Source organism: Trichoderma atroviride, chromosome 2, assembly GCF_020647795.1.
Source record: "Trichoderma atroviride chromosome 2, complete sequence".
NCBI classification, from domain to species: domain Eukaryota; kingdom Fungi; phylum Ascomycota; class Sordariomycetes; order Hypocreales; family Hypocreaceae; genus Trichoderma; species Trichoderma atroviride.
This window is the reverse complement of record NC_089401.1, coordinates 6934023-6948554: the sequence shown is the minus strand read 5'-3', so window position 1 is coordinate 6948554 and position 14532 is coordinate 6934023. Positions and strand designations below refer to the sequence as shown.

The window sequence follows — 14532 nt, the reverse complement described above, 5'->3', positions numbered from 1 at the left end:
CCTCTAGTTCATGCCGATCCGATCGTTCCATGTATAATCTTCAAAACATGACGACTCATGTGTCCATGGCATCTATTCAGATGCTAAATACGTAGGTGAGCTTTGGAATTAAGAATCCGCACGAACCATACGGTTTGGGAATCTGAGTAGAGAACAAGATGTTGAAGGGCGTGATGCTATGACCAAACACGAAGAAATGCGTCAAGTGTTCCATTGCGCCGGTGCCAGCTTTAGATATGCCTAACCATCACATGGGGAAGACCACCGGAATTCACTATTTGGGCTAGATATCTGACATCGTATACGTCTGACAACTGATCGAATTGCTAGCTAAGTATTCGGTGGACAAAGCATCAACCATCCCAAAAACTCATCATGTATGATAAACAGCCACAAATCCATAATCTGCACCTTCATGGCTTTGTAGACAATCTTTGCACCTTGCATTTTATTGAACCCAACACCTCGCTCATACAACTTCGTATAGGCTTGCAAGCCGTAATGTCTTATTTGATCTCGGCGAATTTATCTAGAGCATCATGCAATTGCCCAAATATACCACCATGCCAGCGCCGCACCTCTTCCCACTCATGCTTTGGCAAAGTCATTTGAGCCATCCGCAACCAGGCGCCAACGATCAAGTCCGCGTAGCTGACCTGCTGTCCTAATAGAAAAGGGCCATCAACATTTGCAAGGAACAGTTTGGCCAGATCGCCCAACGTATTCTCAAATGACCCCATGAGCTTCTCGCGCGCTTCTTTGGTTAGAATAAAGTCCTCCCAACAGCTGACGCCGGCGCGACGGACGAATTCGGCCTTGGTCTGCTCAAACGTAGCCGGGTCATACGGCATACCTTCGACCATTAGCTGGACGTGAGCGCTGAATGCTGCGTCAACATTGATGTTGAATCGAGCGTACTCGGGAAAGCCTCCATCATCACGCTTCGACAGTGGAATGGGGATCTCGTAACTCGACATAAAGGTGTAATCAAGAGTCTGAGCGGGGAACAAGTCGCCGCCGCCCGAGTCAGGATATGTGCGCTGTAAATAGAGCGCGATATCGAATGAGTCGCCGACTGTGGCTTTTGTCGCAGGATCTTGAATCACAGGAAGAGTATAGAAGTCGGTGCCGTCGGCAAACTTGCGAGAGGCGGGTTGACCAAGGCTCTGGCGCACTTTCGAGATGTCAGGCATAGCCACCCACGAGGTCGAGTATTGAACGCCCTTGAAATTGAGCGCCAGCCGGCTTTTCCATGGGTTTGGTGAACAGCACGACTCCTCTACGGGGGGCTTGTGAGCGATGTCGTAAAGGGTGATGGAAGCCATTGCGTGGTAGCTATCGCAATATATCTTTGGCGGAAGAGTGTGTGCGGCGAGATGAGGAGAGATTCTCTATGGTGAGGCAAGTAAATGATTGGCAATTGATACAGTCCGCGTGTAGCTGGTGTAGCAGGAACACGAGTACCACAAGACAAACTAATCTCTTGAATGTCTGCAATGGTCTGGGAAGCTCTACGTAGTGCATTTATATACCGGGCCAAGAGGGTACCTCAATGTCTAAGTGCTCGGCCCATCGGTGGCACTAGCCAAAGAACCCGGCTGAGGATCGCTGTGGGATCGCTGGAGGATTGTCGGAGAGTTGCATTTGCCCCGCCGAAGGAGTATACAGGTACTATTGATGCTGCTGTTTCTGCTGCTACGATGAGGTTCCTGTACATGCATCATCTGGATGATGTGTCATTCAAGATGTGCCGACGTTCCTATTACTACTAGCTGACGCCCAATTTCCGACGCCACAGAGACTTTCCAGCAGATTACCTACATGTACTGCCTCGCCATTCCTGCTCCCCTTCGCCAAGCCCTGGTGTATTGCAGCAAACTGCTCGGTTACCTATTGGTGGCTGAGCCCCTCGTGCCGCTGAATTTCCCAAGTCCATCGGTAATATGTAAAGGCCAGTGACTCACCAAAGGGGCCAGCGTGGATCAGTCAATCAATACATGTATTTTCGCCAAAATATCCCATGTTCTAAGGATTCTTGACTCCGCGTACGGGGTGCATAGGCAAGTAAATGCTCTTTATTTCATATCATTAATTTGGTTTCACGTCCTGCCATCTACCACTACCAAGTGACTCTCTGATACACAGCCGAGACTCATTCCGCCGCACACTTGCCGTTGCTGCAGACAAAGTCATCCGAACAGTCATCGTCAGTTCCGCAAGAGGCCCCGATGCAGTGGCCCTCCCAGGAGCAGGTGCCAGATCCTCCGCCACCAGAGCCGCCGCCGCTTGAGGTTCCAAGACTCTGGACGAGCGAATCGCCCAATGACTTGATACTGGCTTCGAATTGTGAGACATTGCTCGCTTTCCAGTTGGCGCCGTTCTTGCCAGGCACGGCCTCGTCGCCAAGGAAACCAATGTAGAGCACATCCTTGGTGCCGTGTCCAAAGTCGCCATTCAGGCCCTCGTTGGGGAAGCACAGCTGTGCAAGTGAGATAGCTGCTTCGCCTGTAGTCGGCTCTGTGTTGGTATCGCCCCAGATACCATACCACTAAGAGGAGAGCAAAATTTGTAAGCATACACCGTAGACGCGCACAAAGGAATAAAAGTCACAAAGGTGTAACTCACCACTTGATTGTTGCAAACAACAGCCATGACACTCAGCGGCTTCATGCCATGTTGCTCGGCATTGAAAAAAGGTGGCTCGTTGAAAACGACATATGGATGGATGTTGGCATTCAAGTCGGAAATGCCGTAAGATTGCACGGTGTCCTTGAACGCTGTCTCGCCATATCCAGTAGGATCATTTGAGCAGTCGCCAGCCTTATCGTCGGAGCCATCGCAATCGACGTCCATGTTGTCATAATTTCCATTGCTTCCTTTCAAGAAGATAGCATTTGGGATATCTCCACAGAATACAGCTCCAGAAGAGGAGGTCCCTGAGAGCGGAGTGGCGCAAGTTCCTGCCTGTTGAGGTAGAATTCGTATTAGTGGTGCTCAGGACTGAAACTTGGACAAAGCGCTGACCTTGTGAGCATTATAGATTGCTTGGAGGTTGGCGGGAATCGTGTAGGCTAGAGAGCCAGTGCCAGCTGTGGCAGCAGCGAAGAGAATTGAAGAGCGCATGGTGTTTTGTGTTTGTAATAACGCTGAAAGCAGTGTATGGTAGAAAGGCAACTCAGACTACGATTAGCTACTCGCGGAGAGAGTAGTCCCCTATTATATAGCATGGTAACCTTTAAAGCAATACGAGACTACAAGGTTAGGGGTTGTTGTTAAACCCCGATTAGAGTTGCAAACAGTAGCACTTGCTGTAGGTCCCCACAACTTTATATCACACCCTAAATTAAGCTTTAATAGGAAGGTTGTTCCTCTGTGTTCATTTGGAAATTCTGAAATCGCCCATCCTTGCGTAAATATTGAGTATGGAGGGTATACGAGAAAGGAAGGCTCTGATGATTCGAGAAAAAATGTGTCAGTACATTCCCAAAAGAGCATTACATGAGGGTGTTTTGAGGAAGAAGTCAGGCTGTTTTTCGTATCATTTGCAGCAGCTGCACTATTCTCATCTATTCAAGAGCCTACATTGAGGTACGTAGGTAAGCTCTAGATCCTACGCACCACATATTTTCCTCCAATGGGACTGCCCCGGAAATGCCAAGACAGCTGATATAGATCAGTCTACCTAGGTACCAAAAATGACCTTGCCAGCGTCATTGAGCCCGAGGGGGTGAAGAATTCCATGGACCAAGGAGAAGGGATGAGAATTAATTCGATGAGTTGGACATTATGGCGCTGAAAGCCATTGGTCCATGCACTGTAGCTCAGGCATGTCCAATATGACCCATGCTCACAACTTTTTAGTCACAAAGTACGGGGTAAGATATCACTGCATACCCTATAAAGCCCTATAAAGCGCATCAAAAGTCATACACAGCTGCTGTTCAATTGAACGTTACAATACTGGCTGTCATGTGCATGTACCGGTACTAATTTGGTGTAGCATTTGCATGTACATGCGCATCCATGTTAAATACGCTGCGGATATCTATGCGCTGCGTATGATCCGAAATGATAGATCGTGTACAGATACTAAAGATACACCGCTGTGTAAGTGGACAAACTTTTGAATGTAACCTAGTAAGTTAGAGACCTATGTAAATGAGACTATATATTATACAAGCAAAGCATTTCTCCGAATTAATTACTGTTTCTGTAAACTTCTTCGGTAAATATGAGAATATGGGGGTTGAACAAAACCTGATACGAGGCAGGAGTCCTGCTTTAAAATGTTCATTGGGCAAGAATTGGCTTGCAACTTTCCGTGTAACAAAACGATACATTTGGCCCTCCACTATGACATTCAGAACAAGAAGTGGGCGATGCACAGAAATCTCATAGTGCTATTCATAGAGTCCAGTATGATATGCGAACTGAGGCAAAGAGACGTAGCTCACGTGCTAGACAATTTCTCAGCGGGGCCTTACAGCAGCTCAGCACCTAGGTAGGTCTCCGATAGGAATATCTAGCAACGCAGAATGCTCCGTACCTAGGGTTACATGTGCTACTTTAATTATACTACAGTAATATAGAACGCAAAAAGAGCCTTGTTTGCTGCTACCGCAATTTATAACGATTAATTTAATCCAAATATCCAATCTCTGCTCGGCTGCAGAGATAAGATCATTTAGTCAAGTCAGCTTGGAAGCGATCGAAAAGGAATCAGCCAAAGAGAGATACTGAAATGTATTATAGGAAAAAAAAATACATTCTCTCGTCATCAAATTACTAATAAGCTTCTTTATTACCTACCTACCTATACTAGTAAGAGCTCACCAAATACCAACACCTTAACCGCGCTTGTACCTGAATTTACTGTATTTAGGCACAAAGAACGCTACTCAGGGCACACCGTTTACCGTTAAGGCACAAGTGCTGTCGGGGGCACCGACTCTGCCGTTCTGGAGCGGTCCTTGCTCTGCCGACGTCTCCGCAGTCGTCTTGGCGGCAACCAGAGTTTCCCAGATAGGTAGGTCCCTGCAGGCGCGAACCATCGTATTGGCTGATTACTTTCACAGAGTTTGTCGTGTAAGCGCGTTTCAGCCTCAGTCATCGCTTGTGCTGCCGGCGTTGTAAAGGTAATCATGCCGAATTACTACGGCGCGTGCTGCCAGGACTTTTAGCGTATGGCAAATGAAGCGTATGCGTGATGGAAGTTTATGAAAAACAGAATTTACTATTCTTTGAGCTTAGCCATGCTTGGTAGCGTATTGACTGAGAAATCTGGAAGAACGGCTCGTCGTTGAGACATACCGAGTGCCCGAAATCTTCCGCTGCTCTTTCGGTGGAGTCTACATGTAATTTCTCCGTAGCTAGGGGACAGCTTATCCACCAAACGCATTCATGTTATTTCTGACCAAAGAGAGGGACGTGCTCTGTCTAAAAAGGAAGGCAGATTTTTTTATAATTACTTTTTTGCTTACACATGCCTGTATCCATGTTGCTTTAGCGTTATAATACTTTGAATTTTTGTGCCATGTTCAGTTTGACCCAATGAAAGACCAGTGAGCATATATGACATTTGAACTTTGAACAGAAAAAAACCAATAAGAATGACGGGGGCCTTGTTCAAGTTAGGCCAAAGGGGCCGTGTCAGCTGGGGTATATCCTCGAGAGTTGCCAAGAAGGGCAGGACAATCGTGTCTATAAGCTTATGTCCAATAAATGTTTTCAGACTATTTGATTCTCCATGAACATGCGAATAATACTCGTACGGTCTTTCGGGCCGTTTATTCGTACAAGGCATATTCTTTCACGATAGTATAACCGAAATCCCAATGCAAAAAATAGTATATATAAGTAGCTCAGTGTTCCCCAACTAATGGTGTTTATATTCATCAACAACCGTCTCAACCAAGGAGCCAGCTCATCAAGCCTCTACCAACACTCTCTTCTTAAAACCGTTCGACTCATTCAAAATGAAGGGCCAAATTACTGCGTCTCTCGGCCTTTTCGCCAAATTGGCCGCCTCTTCTGTCATCTACAGCGGCAATGGATATGGAACATACTACTACGATATTCAGCACCCTCAGTCCTGTGGCCAGGATCTCTCAGTCGCAAACACGGGCAATGTCGAATGCAGCCAGTTCCTCGCCCTGAACCTGAACCAGATCAACAGCAACAACCTCGTTGCCATGAACCACAGTTTGATTGCCAGCAACTTGGCCCAGTACTGCGGTAGACAGGTTGTCGTTAGCGTCAACGGAGTGGCATCGAGCACTCCATTCTTCATTGGTGATGGTTGTGAGAGATGCGGCACCGGATCGTCTACTGGCCCTTGGAACCCGAGCGGAGCTCCCGGTCTGGATTTCAGCTTCTCTGCTCTCTCCGCACTGAACGGACAGGCATGCAACCAAGGCCACATCGACATTAGCTGGCAGGTCCTGGATACGACTCTTTTCGACTTCGACAGCAACGCCCCCGGCCAGCCTTGGGGTCCTGTTAGCGGTGGTAGCAACCCTGGAAACGGCGGCGGCGACCCTGGTTCGTGTACTTGGGCAGGCCACTGCCAGGGCGCCAGCTGCTCCTCGGACGATGACTGCTCAGACTCTCTCGTCTGCAGCAGCGGCAAATGCAGCACCGACTCCGGCAGCGGCGGTTCTGCCCCCCCCTGCTACTTGCACTTGGGCAGGCCACTGCCTGGGCGCGAGCTGCTCTACCGAAGATGACTGCTCTGACTCCCTCGTCTGCACCAACGGCAAGTGCAGCAACTAAGGGGGGTTTACGAACTCGCGACAGCTTCATATATTATCCCTTTCTACATGTATATAGATTGGTCACTCATGTCTATGGATATTGCCAGACAGCATCGCAATGCGGGTTGTCTATGATGACACTGTAAATGACTCTACAAGTATATAGCTTTTGAAAATATATTGTATATAACACCTATACTTACACCCCTGATCTCTAGTGAAATGTGATAGTGATACAACTTTTTCATTGATGCTGCTGTTCCTAGTACAATTACCATCCATCTCTACCTAGGTCATGTCAATTTGATGATCGGAAAATAGCAACTCCCAGATAAGAATAGTAGGCCATATTACACGCTAATCAGTCCATAAAAGTGGCAAGCTAGCCGAATAATCATGAATACAGTATATAGAACTTTTGAGTCTTAAGCAGGCACATTGTTCTTTACTTCCCCTCAGAAGGATCAATGTCATACTCGACGTCTGTTCGAATAATGTACTTGGCGCCCTTGGTGACGCTTGAGCCTTCATGTAGTAGTGCTCCGTTGGTTTCCCCATGTGGAAATATAGCCACGCCACCTATGACTGGACGCACTCGATAGGCATTGAGTTTTCCTTCTGACGGGGCTGGGACAAAAAACGTTGTTTGGCCTCCTTCGAATTCATCATTGAGGTACAATAGGAAGGTAAATAACGAGCTTTGCTTTTTTCCAGCGGGAGAGTCGTCGTATACATATGTATCGTCTGGGCGAATACCAGACGGCGGCCATGCTCCGTCGATGTGACATCGATATTCTGCACCAGGGACGTATCGGTACACACGGAAACGTCGGTTAATGCCACGAGCTAAGCGTCCATTGACAGATTCGGGCACAAAAGGTGACATGCGCGCCCACAGCCTATCATGGAATGATGTGTCGACGACCCAGTAGAAATTGTGCGCCAAAACACTCGTATCACCGCCCTCGCGCACGGGAATGTCGGGCAGGAAACCAACAGTCTCTCCAATGGCAATAATCGCCTTGCATTCCTCCGGTGAAAGAACGTTCGTTGCGAGGCTGAGATTGGCCACGTTTGGATGTTTATGAAGTTCAATCTGAGGAGATTCTGATGATAGCAGCACGGTATCAGGCTGCGTGGTGTAGAGAATTGCTGGGTGATAGTTGGGAGGATTGCGGAGGGGGCCAGGAGTTGTTTCGATGATACGCAGAGAAGAGGCCGCGTTGCTGGGTGCTGATGAAAGTATTGATTTGTCCAAAACCGAGTCATAGATCTGATGTGTTGTGGTAGATGATCGCAGATCCCATGTTGCTTGGAAAGCGATTCGAGAAGACAGTCCAGCCAAACGCTTCCCCAACTCCATGTTGTCATCCACTGGGCAGCTTACACGTAGGACGGCATCCAATACGCTGAGAAGCTCATCATCCTTTGCAGAGCGTTCAGGGTCATTGGCATGTGTTTGTCTTGGCTGCGTTATAACGTCAAGATCTCGCACCCAGCGACAGAGTGCACCCAGCTTCGGCTCCTCACCTCTGAGACGCATCTCGGCCAGCAAGATTTTTGCCTCGAGGTACTTTTCATCAGCAAGTGCAGCAGACACTTTTGCTGTGAGATTTGCAGCCTCCGCTAGGAAATGTTTAGTTGCACCACCATGTTAGATATCTATAGTGTGACATACTGGTAGCATTGACACCTGTCGTGCATGACTGGCGAAAGTCATACACTGCTGTTCGAAGGTTTCTACAAAGCTTGGACTTTGTCAGGCTTGGATATTGCGCCAGTGTGGCGAGAGTATCAATCGTCACTTCGAGCTCTTCATCTGAGATGACCGACTGCAAACGCTTGATCTCGAATGGTTCATCAGCGGCAATTGGGTTGGCGACCAAGGCCGCCTTGGTGACCTTGATGTGCTTTTGGGGAGCGCCTCCCTGTGCATTACGCTTGCGTTTCGCAGACTTGGATTGTGTCATTGTTATGGGGTTATGGTATATTTGTGTAATTGTACTTGGCATATGATGCCTGAATAACTACTGATGACCCTGTTCCTCTTGATTGCGGAGAGAATTTTTAACGAAACGAGAAGCCCACGGAATAACTAAGATCCGACAAGATCTGAGTGGCTGCTCCTCAGCATTGCCGGCACAGGTGTGCGATCTGCAAAAGGAAGCTAATTATTCATGTAAATTAGTAATTATGACATGTTCTGAAATTCATTGAAGCTTAGCTGGTTTTATTCACAATCTTCTTTTATTCTTTATCAAATCAATCATATCGCATGATACACGACAAGTGCACTGTTTTTGTAGAAGCGAGGGGATATTTGGGTCCCGGCAGCTAGTAGTAGCGGCACTAGATACAGCCACCGGAATGCTTGGCGATGCTAGCTTCCATATTGCATACATGCAATCTAACGCCGGAAGGAGAATTTATTTCTCAAGGTTTTCAACATCATTACTATAGTCAAATGACAACTTGGCAGTCTTCATCACCTCTTGATCCATAGAGCGCTTATAGCTGAACAATACTAGACGGCTCTTGCATTTCTGAGTTTATTTCCGGCCATGTTAAACGATTAGCGATCAATTTTCGCGGCTACAAAGCTCTGCAGGGGACTACTCTCCCATATATACCAAACGTTGCATCCGAACCTATTACACGCATCTCAACAAACATTATGCATAAATCCATGCTCCATAAACCCAATCACTTATTTCTTCGAAATATTGGACCTTGAAATTCACAGACTTACGGTCGCGAAGTACTGCTGGGGGTTTACCGCCGCTCATCTTCGTTTAACGAGAGTAATAGTCGAGCGGCCGTTTCAAAGAGATGGGTATTTTCCTTTGGTGCTTTAATGAAATATTGTTGTATTTATCATTACGCCCGCTCCTAAGATAAGGCCTACCAAAGCAATAACAATTAAAAATGAAAAGGATTGTAAATTGACCTCCAAGTAGTGGTTCCGTACCACGTATCTCGGATAATCGGCTGCCGACCACGCGACAGTGCCAAAAGTGCCCAAAATGCTTATTCTTTTCGAGCTAGATAAAGCCCGATTGCATGGATCAACGTCTAGTTTAGCGAATAAGAGCGAATGAACGGCAGGCAATCGGAGTTTCGTTGCCGGGAGGGATTGCAAAGTTCCTCTGGCAATTCGCCCGCAATAAACCATACCGGCTCCTCCCTCTTCAGGAAATGATTCTACACCAAAGACGGCGCGGGGTGCGATAAGCTAGCTGTCTAGTCGGAACTTTTGCTACCCCACATCCTACATCAGAAGACGTGCAGTTACGATCAATACGAATGCTGCGCGCAGATGTGTTGGATCTATATAACTCTGATGTTGCCGAATCAAGTAACACGGACTCGTCTTGTTATTTCTCTGAGAGGCTGGCGAGGAGCAAACCATCGACATCATGGCCGACCAGCAAGATTCTATCCATGCTCACGTAGCAGCGGATGAAAAGGGGATAGGGGAGAGTGAAAAGCATCACGAGATTACTTCAGAAAATCCAGCGTCCAACGCCGAAATCAGCGAAAAGAAGCCTGGACTGGATGCAGAAGTTGAGAGAGCAATCAGCTATGCCGAGGAAGACAACAACGACGGCTACGATGTCAGAAAGGAAAATCGATACGGCGAGGTTACAGTAATCGACAACGCAAAAGATCTAATTACGCACGTTCTTCATGTGGACGACAATCCAGACGATTCTCCCTGGACATTTCGCGCAATGACTATTGGTAAGATTAATTTATGCGTTATATCCCATATTGTTATTGACAACGATTCTCCCTCCAGGCCTTATTTTGTGCATCTTCGCATCCGTGTTACAAGAAATCTTCTATTTCAAGCCCCAAGTCATCTACGTGTCAGTAGTGTTTCTGACCGTCATCGCCTACATCTTGGCTATACCATTTACTTTCATCCCACGCCCGAGTGGCAATGGTATCATAGCTCGAGTGTGTCGCTTTCTCAACCCGGCCGATTTCAATTCCAAAGAGCACGCATTCATGGTGATTATGGGCTCTGCCGGCTCAACATCTGCAGTAGCAACGCAGATCGTTGCCGCCCAGCGACTTTACTACGGGTCAAATCCGAACCAAGGCGCTGCCATCTTTCTCGTCATCGCATCACAGTTCCTTTCATATGGTATCGCGGGTCTGCTTCGTACCGTCCTGGTTCAACCAGCCAAGATGCTGTGGCCAATCAATATTCCCGTCAATACATTGTTAGAGACATTACACCGCGACAAAGTTGAGACCAAGCAACGCCTCAGATATTTCAGCATTTTCTTTAGCGGTGCCTTTTTTTGGGAGATCATTCCATTGTGGATCGCACCCATTTTCCAGGGCATTTCGATTCCTTGCTTGGCTCGGCAAGACAGCCTTGTGTATACCAACCTTTTTGGCGGAGCGCAGAACAACGAAGGTCTTGGATTTCTCGGACTTTGCTTTGATTGGAACTACATTGCGGGACTGAACTCGCCTCTTTGGTATCCGCTCTACACACTGGTCAACAGTCTGACGGGATACTTGATCTGCATCATGTTATTTATGGGCGTTTACTACGGCAACGTGTGGCGGTCGATGGATTTCCCATTTCTGTCCCAGCTGCTATATGATGGGTCGTCCAACTCAACCAACTTTGTCGAATACAACCTCACGGCTGTTCTCAACCCCGACAACACAATCAATAGCACGCTCGTTGCCGATCAAGGATTTCCCTTCCTGTCTGGCTCATACGTTGTTTACCTAATCACCACCAATCTCGGCATCACTGCTGCCATCGTTCATATGCTGCTCTGGAATTATAGCGATATCAAAGAAGGATGGGCATTCTTGCGGCCGTCTAATTTGCGAAAGCTCCTAAACCCTTCAACATACATGTTCTGGCGAAGGAATAACAATGAATACGAAGAAACTCGGCGACAGGTGGCAATCGCCAACGATGAAGTGGATCCCCACTACAAGTTGATGATGCAAAACGGCTATGCTGAGGTGCCCAACTGGTGGTATGGAATCGTTCTTGTGCTATCATTTGTCATCGGCATGATAACCCTGTATTCGATCAAGTCAACACTGCCTTGGTGGGCTTTTATTGTGTCCAACATATTTGCCGCACTCTTTATTCTCTTCTTTGGCGCGCAGATGGGTCTCACTGGATTCCAGTTCAACCAGCAGCCTGTCATTCAGATGCTAGGCGGCTATCTACTGCCTGGAAAGCCCCTGGCCAACATGTACTTCACTGTATTTGGTTTCAACGGCATCCAACAAGGCCAATGGTTGCTGCGCGATCTGAAACTGGCCCAGTTGGCGCATTTACCGCCCAAGGCTACCTTTACGGCCCAAATGCTGGGCACAATCATCGGAGCCATCATGGACTACGTGATGATGGTCAGCATTGTGGACAACCAGACGGAAACTCTGCTGTCTATTGACGGCACCAATATCTGGTCTGGTCAAAACGTGCAGGGATATAATACACTGGCGGTAGCTTGGTCACTCGCTAAGAACATGTTTTCGGCGGGCAGCCAATACCAATGGGTCACCTTGTCGTATTTGGTCGGATTCGCAGCGCCTATTCCATTCTGGCTGGCTTGGAAGCTCACAAAGCTCGAGTTTTTCCGCGACATCAATACCTCGATCATCATTTGGTACTCTGGTGTGCTTTGCGTCGGCGTCAACTCATCACTACTCATGTTTTTTGGTCTTGGAATATTTGCCCAGTTCTACCTCCGCCGCTTCCATCCCGGTCTTTTTATCAAATACAACTACTTAATATCTGCCGCCCTGGATGGTGGTACACAGGTGATGGTGTTCATCCTCAGTTTTGCGGTTTTGGGTGCCAGCGGAACACAATACAATTTCCCTACATATGCTCTCAACAATGGCGGAACAAATAACAACAAAAACATTGACTACTGCATGTTTAATGTCGCCGATGGCGCTTAACGCTGCGGTAATATTGAGCTTGAGTAGCCGTGTATGTAGTGAGTGGCAGAATCTTTCAGATGGTATGGGCGAGAAGATACGGCAGAGTTAATCTCATTTCGCTACTTTGGAGTAATGAAGATAGCAAACAATGACATGTCCGTTATGTTAAGATTTTGTACTTTCAGTGCGTTAGTAATAGTATCGTAAGTAGCAGCTCCAATTATTTGTAATGGTCCAAAAAACTTGGGATGATGAAGGGAGCATCCAAAAGCAGTGGTTTCCCAACGCCTGAGAAATACATTTCGTTGTATCGGATTCTCATATAAATTTCACTCGTAACATGTAAAGGGTATCAAAAAGTTTTAACAGTTCATAGAGGAAAAAGCAAACGCTCTAAACCATGAATTAATGCAATACGGCAGAATTCGCCTCTATAGCTTTATAATGCTCTACTCTTTCAACGCTTTGTCAAACACCTCTTGCGCTTTCTCGTATTTCTTCCCATTCATCCAAAATCCGGTGACCAGCGGCTCCCGCATTTGAATGCTTCCATTCGTATCTTCTTTACCCAACTGGCTAACCCACGTCCAGTACAGCTTGTCCTTCCAACCATTCTCATACCAGCCATTCAAATCTCTTTGGGGAGCATCGTTTAGTGTTGGCAACACTGGTTTTCCGCTATCCTCAGCCAACAGACTGAGATCATGACAGAGCGCGACAAAGACATTTTCGGCTTCATCAAAAGCGTCTTTTATAGTACTCGCAGTGCTTTGGCCAAGTTCCGGGTCCAAGAACGTGGATAGCTGCCCAGCAGCGATTCCATACCATGGGTTTACGCGAGCTTCTTCGACCAATCCAGCCGCGGCAAGTGGCGACTGCTGATATTTCGGATGGCGTCTTAACAGCGACTCCGCATTTTCGACATCCGAAACTCCAATAGCAGAATCCGGAAGATGAGGATGAGGAAATGGCTGCGAACAATTTGGCCTCAAGACGCCGCAAAAGTGGCAGGCATCCCCAGCCAGGAGGATAAACGTATCCTTTCCATGTCCAGCTTTGGAGCTTGTAGTCCTAGCCAGAGCGCTCAAGTGGCCATGATCGTGGCCAGGAGTATCCAAAAGGTAGAAAGACCCGTCGTCATAAAAGTCGAGGGCACGAAATCCCCCAATCTTGAGCGTGGATTTGCTGAAGTCAATCTCATTATTATGACGCCCAGCGAAATCGGACGAGAGGAAAACTGCCTCTTCATTTCCTGTGATTTCCGGTTTCATAACCACCATCTCTTTCCCATAATTCAAAGTAGTGTTGGGTGGGAAAAGCGATACATCCCCTCGGTGATCCAAATGGGAATGACTCCAGATTACATCGTCGATAGCGTCCAATGGTACACCGCTCTCCTTCAAGACATCTGGAACGTCCTTGTCAACCTTGACTCCAACACAGAAGGCGAGTGAATCTCGAACTTTGGGTGGTAAATTCCACCAGTCTTTCCGAACGCCCAAGTCAAAGACGGCTTTTTTCCCAAGGTTCTCATTTTCAATCAGATATGCCATATCTGGTCCATTAAAAACTTCATGGCCTTCAGCTACTGGTTCTATGAAGAGAGCTGAAGGTATACTCATTAATCCAAGATCTTTGATAAGCCGAACACGAACAGTATGTGCCGACGGGGGCGCAGTCAGCCATCGTTGCTGAGTAGCCATGCTGAGCTTTTTGGAATAATAAGAAAGAGGTTCCCCTAGAGTCACTCTGGAAACAGCACTAAGTAGGGCAATTCGTAATGAAAAGAGAACAGGAATTTGTTATCGGCGAACGTCGACTTTAAATATATCTGCTTTTCTATCAC

General features: G+C 47.2%; 6 protein-coding genes across 6 annotated transcripts; 2 read left to right on the top strand and 4 right to left on the bottom strand.

Annotated features, from left to right (window-relative positions):
* Window positions 1-70: 70 nt before the first annotated feature.
* TrAtP1_005187 (uncharacterized protein) lies at window positions 71-1537 on the bottom strand. The gene has a single exon (XM_014093432.2). It carries the CDS (start codon window positions 1323-1325, stop codon window positions 507-509), a length of 819 nt encoding a protein of 272 aa, XP_013948907.1. The 5' UTR covers window positions 1326-1537; the 3' UTR covers window positions 71-506.
* A 509-nt stretch (window positions 1538-2046) lies between these two features.
* On the bottom strand, window positions 2047-3175 carry TrAtP1_005186 (uncharacterized protein). Its single transcript, XM_014093431.2, has 3 exons — window positions 3025-3175; window positions 2626-2964; window positions 2047-2548 (listed from the first exon to the last, which is right to left on the bottom strand). The coding sequence occupies exons 1-3, from the start codon at window positions 3121-3123 to the stop codon at window positions 2153-2155; spliced, it is 834 nt and encodes a 277-aa protein (XP_013948906.1). The 5' UTR covers window positions 3124-3175; the 3' UTR covers window positions 2047-2152.
* Window positions 3176-5975: 2800 nt separating this feature from the next.
* TrAtP1_005185 (uncharacterized protein) lies at window positions 5976-6725 on the top strand (the record flags this gene model as incomplete). The annotated part of the gene is made up of 1 exon (XM_014093430.2): window positions 5976-6725. The coding sequence occupies one exon, from the start codon at window positions 5976-5978 to the stop codon at window positions 6723-6725; it is 750 nt and encodes a 249-aa protein (XP_013948905.2).
* Window positions 6726-6922: 197 nt separating this feature from the next.
* TrAtP1_005184 (uncharacterized protein) lies at window positions 6923-8777 on the bottom strand. Its single transcript, XM_066112613.1, has one exon. The coding sequence runs from the start codon at window positions 8293-8295 to the stop codon at window positions 7198-7200; it is 1098 nt and encodes a 365-aa protein (XP_065968698.1). The 5' UTR covers window positions 8296-8777; the 3' UTR covers window positions 6923-7197.
* A 1256-nt stretch (window positions 8778-10033) lies between these two features.
* On the top strand, window positions 10034-12923 carry TrAtP1_005183 (uncharacterized protein). Its single transcript, XM_014093428.2, has 2 exons — window positions 10034-10493; window positions 10552-12923. Exons 1-2 carry the CDS (start codon window positions 10169-10171, stop codon window positions 12702-12704), a joined length of 2478 nt encoding a protein of 825 aa, XP_013948903.2. The 5' UTR covers window positions 10034-10168; the 3' UTR covers window positions 12705-12923.
* Window positions 12924-13135: 212 nt separating this feature from the next.
* On the bottom strand, window positions 13136-14389 carry TrAtP1_005182 (uncharacterized protein; the record flags this gene model as incomplete). The annotated part of the gene is made up of 1 exon (XM_014093427.1): window positions 13136-14389. One exon carries the CDS (start codon window positions 14387-14389, stop codon window positions 13136-13138), a length of 1254 nt encoding a protein of 417 aa, XP_013948902.1.
* Between the last annotated feature and the right edge of the window lie 143 nt (window positions 14390-14532).

Coding starts and splice junctions, on each gene's coding strand:
- TrAtP1_005187 (XM_014093432.2), bottom strand. CDS start 1,325: ATGGCTTCCATCACCCTTTACGACATCGCTCACAAGCCCCCCGTAGAG.
- TrAtP1_005186 (XM_014093431.2), bottom strand. CDS start 3,123: ATGCGCTCTTCAATTCTCTTCGCTGCTGCCACAGCTGGCACTGGCTCT. Junction 2,965..3,024: donor CAATCTATAATGCTCACAAG/GTCAGCGCTTTG, acceptor CTACCTCAACAG/GCAGGAACTTGCGCCACTCC. Junction 2,549..2,625: donor TTGTTTGCAACAATCAAGTG/GTGAGTTACACC, acceptor CTCTCCTCTTAG/TGGTATGGTATCTGGGGCGA.
- TrAtP1_005184 (XM_066112613.1), bottom strand. CDS start 8,295: ATGCGTCTCAGAGGTGAGGAGCCGAAGCTGGGTGCACTCTGTCGCTGG.
- TrAtP1_005183 (XM_014093428.2), top strand. CDS start 10,169: ATGGCCGACCAGCAAGATTCTATCCATGCTCACGTAGCAGCGGATGAA. Junction 10,494..10,551: donor ATTTCGCGCAATGACTATTG/GTAAGATTAATT, acceptor TTCTCCCTCCAG/GCCTTATTTTGTGCATCTTC.